At 37.7% G+C, this 7,334-nt stretch overlaps 1 protein-coding gene across 1 annotated transcript in view; it reads right to left on the reverse strand.

Annotated features, from left to right (window-relative positions):
* LOC137996975 (exportin-4-like) overlaps positions 1-3,985 on the reverse strand; it is a 36,099-nt gene extending 32,114 nt beyond the window's left edge. The window contains exons 1-3 of the mRNA XM_068842639.1: positions 3,847-3,985; positions 3,667-3,772; positions 396-537 (exon numbers count right to left, since the gene is read on the reverse strand). Of these exons, the coding sequence (XP_068698740.1) occupies positions 396-537; positions 3,667-3,772; positions 3,847-3,891 (293 nt within the window). The 5' untranslated portion in view covers positions 3,892-3,985. The remainder of the gene's footprint in view (positions 1-395; positions 538-3,666; positions 3,773-3,846) is intronic.
* Between the last annotated feature and the right edge of the window lie 3,349 nt (positions 3,986-7,334).

The following is a 7,334-nucleotide window of genomic DNA, read 5'->3' on the forward strand; positions in this document are numbered from 1 at the left end:
TATCACCAAGTCAGGAGGTCATGGCTCCAGACAACTTCAAGTTTGCATTGTTTCCCCATAACAATGTACCTCATATATAGACAATTTGTGCAATATAACTCTTTCCAAATAAATGTCACACAACAAACCAGAGGATTTGCTTTTGCTAATAGATGCCCTATTTTAAACAGTCTTACACTTGCGATTGTTTATATAAGCTTAACACTTAATATGCAAAATGCCGTAAAATAAAACAGTTGTAAATGATATTGATTCTATTTAATTAATATTACTATTTTTCTTAAAATCATTAATATTATTTTTACCTCTGATTCACTGAAAATGTGAAATAAGAGATTTCCCCTCTATCAGTGCACGTACTTTTGAAATTTGCTGATATAAATGTTTTCACTTACTCTTGCTTATGGGTCACAAATGTCAAGAGAAATGATCGGAGAGACTCCACATCTGACTTGTCAAGTATGCTCCATTCACGCAAGATTGCCTCTTTGATTGTAGAAGCAGCTTGAAATAGCACATAGTCATTAGTGCTTTGTTCTGATCAAAGAATAATACAGAGTATTAATAGGTGAACAAGGAGTAAAACAACCATTTGAGAGCTTTGTAATATTAAAGGAGGCCTTCCAAAGAGGATTGTCTGATTGTTCCTCTTATTGAGCCGATGTCAGCCATGGTTCTGTTCAGTGCAGACCTCTCAACCACAAAAGACCAAAAACCTGGAGGTAAAGGTAAAAAAACCTGGAGATTCATCAACGACATCAAAAAGAATTAAAACAAGTTCATAACTTTTGTACCGGTATTTAGCAGTTCCTCTGCTGCTGGTGTTTGTTTTTTTTTCTGTGATTGAACTGGAACAACTCTGATTCTCTTCGTCCTCAGATTCGACAAAGGAATAAACATCATTTTCTGTCATTTTGATAAAGTGGACAAAACGTATCTAGATGCAACAAACTGGTAACAATAACCTTATTTGGCATTTGTCTTCTAAATATTGTTGGGAGGTCGGTGTCTTGCCAACCAGTCAATCAAATTTGACAAATACACTGTATGCCTTAAACCTTTGGATCTCTACAGAATAGGCAACTTTCATGATAGTGTCATTTGACTACAACTGCCAGAATTCAGTTTGTTTTTCTTTTCTTTTTTAAATTTTGTGGCCTGTGAATTTGTTTACCATGAGATTTTTGTGCCTCATCGTGAGACTGTGAGATTGCCCTCAAAACTGTGAGAACCACAGCAAAACCATGAAACTTGAGAGACCTGTCAGTGCTTTCATGTCTTGCCATTGCTGCCATTGTTTTCTTGGCAGCTTTTTTACTTAATGGACACTGCCTGTCACAAAAATTTCTTTTTTTTTCTCAGAGGTCAGCTGGCTAAAATGTCATTCATCCACTGAGTTGATTTAATATGCACATTCCTTAAAAATGATTGCCGTTCCAAATAGTGTTCTTTGATCCATTTGTTTACTAAGCTTGTTTTCCAAAGTCTCACCCACTATGCACATTCTAAAACATGTTGTTGAAATTTTGCCAATTCGTTGAGGTCTTAGGACGCTTTCCATTTGACAGAACTTAGTGGCCAGACCAGGCATTTGAAAGACAAACTCTATGATGCCTTCAAATTAACTCACTTTGAGGATGATATATACATGTACTCCTCCAGAAGAATGTGAAGGGTTATTATGAAAGTGTTTCTGCAAATTGTTGCATTTTCTTCGAAAGCTGACAGGTCTAGCCGGCCAGTTCTGACAAAAGGAATGAACCCCTAGTTTTTTAGATTTGGTGAAGGTCTTGGCAAGATTTCCGCACAGGTCCCTACTTCATTATGCATATGCTCCTTTGTTTCAAGAAAACAATAGCGGTATATTTTGTTGTTGTTGTTCTGTTCTGTCGTCTCGCTGTGTTTCATTGGCCCTGAAAAGCCCATATGGGCAGCGGTCAATTAAGTATGTATTAATAGACGTCCTTTGGGACTGTGGCGCTTTGTTCTTTCTTCTTAGAGGTTTTTTTTCTAAGTCTATATGGACTTTGAAAAAACCAGTCAAACTTCTGACTGAAATACGGAAAATCGAACATTTTTTCCTGCAATTTCGGCACTTTTCCTGCAATTTACCCATTTTTTCAATTTTAGAATAAGCGCAAGAAGTGGAGTTTCAAGCAATCATTGTAATAGGGTTCAGATTCTCAAACATAACAAACAAACCAAATAAAAGTACTGTCATAAAAATTTAATGGCTACCTGCTCTTTCTATGGTGAAATTGTTCTTTCTGTCTGCTTACGAATTTTCCGAGACACTGCAAAGTGTATGTTTTCTTCCTTTCCTGTATTCAGGATCACGAACAGTGCACTTAGTGGGATTTTGCAATTTATCGCTCTTTGTAGAGATCGGCAATATGCTCACTGATGCTTCCAAGTAAATAACTTTGGTAGAGATCCATGGATGTTCCTGTACGAGGCATACTTCATTTCACTCCCCATCATGTCTTTTCAATGCCCTGCTGTGGGCTCGTTTGTCTGGGTCGACGAAGTTTAGGCGATGGTTAACTGTGGGATGATGTTAGCCCTTGTCTTGTAGGCCATTGTAAACTTTCCAGCCACAGGTAGCTAGGGCTAATATTCTTTCAAGGAGAGTTTACTGTCAGAAAACTATGTGTTCTGGCAGATTGAAGGCTATCCATAGCAGTTTTTTCTTGAGCATCACGAAACAGATCCATCTTCCGATGCACTTTGTCTTTGCCAACTGACTGCGTTTTCACACAGGTTTTGGACACGGTAGACGAAAGTAAATTGTTTTCTTTGCACCACTCTATGCACAGCTCGGGATAGGGTATAAAGCAGGGACAATTTCCAAATGTTCAAATCTCCCTTTGCTGTGACGCTTTTACTTGGTCTTGATTATTACAAAGACACAAGTTTGCTCCAAAGAAGGGAAGCATGAAACAATTTTAATTGCAATGAACTCATGCATTAAATTTTCCCATGAAAGATGCACCAATCATGATCAGACTGTAAGCATGTTATACTCTTCCACGCAGCGAACTTATAAGTGTGCCGCACGCACGGGGTATGAAGGAAAAGCAGGTCACAGTTCACAGCAATACTGGGAAAACCTAAAACTATCACAGGGACTAACCTTAAGCCTAAACAGTGCCTTTCGTTGTAATTAGGGTTACAGTTAGCATTATTAAAGGGATAGGTCGTTTCAAGAGTTACTGTAGTAAAACAGGGATCTCTTAACGGTAACCTACAAGTGTAGGGTCGGAGTTCAAGGCAAGCTGTGGCATGGGATAAAATGGCAGAAAAAGCTGAGCGGGATCTGGAATAAGGACAAGACGAAGGGATAGAAAGAAGAAAGCTGGGACGAAAACGAGTAACGGTGTGGGCGATGAAGGAAAGAAGAGAGAGAGGGAGGGAGAGAAAAATGAGATCCGTTTTCATTCATCCCGCAAGTACAAATTACCCATGTATATATTCGGTTTCTCTTGGGTATACGTTTTGTTCTACAAAACAATAGCGCGAATGAATAATTAATTTATTCTGCATGCATAATGAAGTAGGGACCTGTACGGAAATCATTCCAAGGTCTTAAGGGTTATAAGGTTGGGGGTCTTCGATCTTAATTTTTTTGTCTCGTGCAATTTTTGCACTGATGAAGCAATCTAGTACCTAAGATCTGTTTGCAGGCTGCGTAAGGAGACTTCGATCGTCTGAAAGTCAGGAACACCCGTTCCGCTGACTGGCGCTGTTCTTGCGTCACCAAAGATGGCGGCGCCTGAGAAAGACACGGGTGAAAAATGGTTTTAGTGGATGAATTCATCACAAAAAAAAGTAGTTTGCCATGCTTACCATCACTATTGCGGCCGAATGTTCCAACTCCTGAAGAGTAACCATTGTTAGCCGATCACTGAGCGGGTTTTTGCGATACAACTACATTTCATTCACGTATTTCGTCAATCCATGAAGTTTTTTAGTCAGGCCATTTTCGTGTGGGAGGAATGGAACTAGAATTCCAAACAATCGTTTCCAGGCCACCAGTCACAGGGCAGCTCACCAGTTGCCACGAACACCGCGGTAAAACGCACTGCGCATGAGTACAAATTTAAGCTTCCGGTCCATACGCATTTCCGGTTACGTATTTAAATCCAATGTAAACGAGATAAAATTCCGTACTGCGAAAGTAAGAGTTAGCATAAGAAAGTGGGAGAAAGGTTTGTCTCGTTGAAAAGTTTATTTTTCATTTAAGTTTCAAGCGCTTGCACCAAGGGGTTTGGTGTTTGCACCAGCAACGAATATGAGAGAATTTCGGGCGCGTTCGCGCTCGACAAGAGCAATTTTTTTTTCGTAGTTCTCCTTGTTGCGTTGGGTTTGGTTGTGCGGCTCACCCGCAAAAAGTGTGGGAAAGCCAACAAAAGCAGCCCGTAAATGTGCCGGCAAAAATATTTTTTGTCAGAGATTTAGCCAGAGCTGCCGAACTCCAAGTGGGTTCAATCAACAGTTTGCCGTCTCCATTGGGACGAAATACGGAGGAGCAACAACAGGTGCTCGGTTCTTTCTTCAAAAGGTACTTATAAAATTATCTCGTACTATTTTGGAGTGTCATTTGCATTTAATGTACCTCACATTTTTATTTTACTCTTCTTGAAATACAGTACAGTGCGGACAATTACTTCACTAAAATTCATTGTTGGGGTGCAGGTAGCAAAATGCTCCCACAGGTGGTTCAGTCTAAAATTGGTATATTTTGGAGAGAAAAAAGGAAGTCACGGAAGCTGGAAAATATTATTTTGAAAAATTAATTGCCAAACGAATTTAAGGAAAAATAATAACTTTATAGACTGCAAAACAAGCACTTTATGCCACTTGACAAACTAATTTTTTTTTAAGACCAAACCCATAAAATTGTACCAATAAGTTTGTCAAAAATTTTGTCAAAAATTAATGCCATTGTTCACAAGTGGCTATTGAAATTCAGTAGTACTCCAATGTTGTCTCCACATTGAGGATTCAGGTAGAGGGGTGTCCAGGAATCCTATGACACCGACGTTTTGAAAAATTTAACTTAAAATGAACCTACTCCATTTTTCATTTAGTGGGGGGAGATGCTTTTTGGACATCCAATTTTCAGTCTCTGGATACAAAGAAACTCATCACTAATATGTCTGTTTTTTATCATTTTTTTTAGATCTTGCAATTTACTCGCTCACCAATTTTAAGACTACACAAGAACTTGAAAGCAGCAACACAGCAGTGGTGAAGGTCTCCAAAAAGTTCACAACCATTTCCAATTGCTGTTCCAAAGACTTAAATTTCTACTAGCAGGGAGGATTTTACTGTAAAAAAAAATTACTACAGCTAGTAACACACTTTCATCACATTGTAGTGGGTTAATGTGACAACAACAAGGACAATCAACCAAGAATAATTATTTATTTATCTTCCAGCAATAAAAAGGAATTATTATTTTAATTGCTGGAAGATAAAAAAACAGCAGGAGGATATCAAATAATGTATCTTGAGAGATAAGAAAACTTGTTGAAGCGGATTCAGTGCCATCCTACAAAACTTTTCAGAAATTTCAACTTGGCCTAATAAATACTTCCAGTACAATAAATTATTGAACCTCTCTTTGTGGACTCGGGTAGCATCTCAGCTGCTTCAATAAATTTTTAATCTGCCCTTCCATCAGATTTAACTTTTAAAAAAACTCATAACTTCATATTTCTGTAGTAATTTTTCTTCAAGCATGTTGAACAAGAGCATACTAACCTACATTTGAAAGGGGCATAATCCCACAATGCATTTTTCTGGATATGACTTTACAGAAATAATTCCTGTTACCTTTCCATATGGACAAAATACTTTGACTAATAATAATATTTTAGATATAACAAGTGTGCTGAATTTTTAGCGATTGCTTTTAATAATACTAATCTTTCCTACCATTCCCAAGGATGAATAAATTAAGTTGAATACAGTAAGTGGTCACTGGTGAAGTAAACAAACTGCCCCAAGGGGACTCCCTTACAAAAATGACAGGAGTTTTTGTTGTACCTTTTTGGGGCAAAATTTGTGGCTTTGTAGTGCTTGCAATGCTATGATCAATATCTGGAACTGTACATAGCAGAATTTGGTACGCCGGCAAATAACTTTTACTTCTGAATTATAAAATGCCAGTCATTTGTCACTTTAGAACTGGTTCCTTTGTATGGGTTAAGATTTCGTTCGGCTATGTCCACTAAACAAGACTCTGTTACCTTCAAGGGTTGTTTTAAAACAAATTTCCAAGTACCCTGTCATTTTCATAGGGAAGACCCCTCCTGAGCAAATTGCATCCTTATGTTTGGGTTCCCATTGATTTAATGATTAAAGCAACATTGTTGCTAAAATAATATGCTTAGGAGAAATACCATTATATCTTTTTAACCTAACTTTTTTGGGCACGTAGTTGTTTATCTCCTGTGACCACCACTTCAACTTTGATACGTTTTGAGCAGTTATAGTCAATGGTGGAGGTTATTTGGGTCAACTAAAGAATTTAGAAAATCCAAGTACTAATAGCACTAATGAGCTGTACAGCTGAGGTCTGTCAAATGTCCATGCTGAGTAACCTGACAGCTCTTAACAGTACTTCTCAATGTAAAAGAAAGGAATCGTGTGGACCTTGAACAGTCCCCAACAGAAATGCTGGGGTATTCCAATATGGTCACATGAGCTCTGTCAAGGTTTGCCTGCTTACAGAAATTCAAATCCATGAATAGTTTTGATATTTTTCCTGGGCTCCTTTCAATGGTGTACACTTTTTAATGGTTTTGCCTCTTTAACGTAACCTTCACCATCTAATGCAAATGACAACTGAGGCTGACCAGACAACAATTCCCTTTATTAAAACACAACCAATATTAAAGTAAATAATACATGCTTGTGGGGTTTGTGTGCTAACTATAATCAAGATGCACTACAGAAATAAAACTTAAAACTAACTATGTAAGAGACATAGATATGAAGTAGAATTAATTACTATCCAAAGATCATATTGTAAATATTAATACAGGTTGATTGACAAATCCTTTGCTCAAAATGGTAGATCATAAAATTTATTTGAAGTCCAGCAGGACCCAAGACGAGAATTATGATAAAAGCTGTAAACTTTTGTCTAGAATATATTTACTGCTATCAAACCCAATGAGACCTTATGCATGGATTGTCCCTGTTTCCTAGCTGCAGCTCCAAATCACGTAATATATTAATAAATTTGGTCATCTAACAAAAGAACAACATGTGGGGTGGAACCAAAAACTCCATGGTAATAATGTAATTCTTCATTTCAGGAACAA

The sequence above is a fragment of the Montipora foliosa genome, chromosome 3 (assembly GCF_036669935.1).
Source record: "Montipora foliosa isolate CH-2021 chromosome 3, ASM3666993v2, whole genome shotgun sequence".
Taxonomy (NCBI): domain Eukaryota; kingdom Metazoa; phylum Cnidaria; class Anthozoa; order Scleractinia; family Acroporidae; genus Montipora; species Montipora foliosa.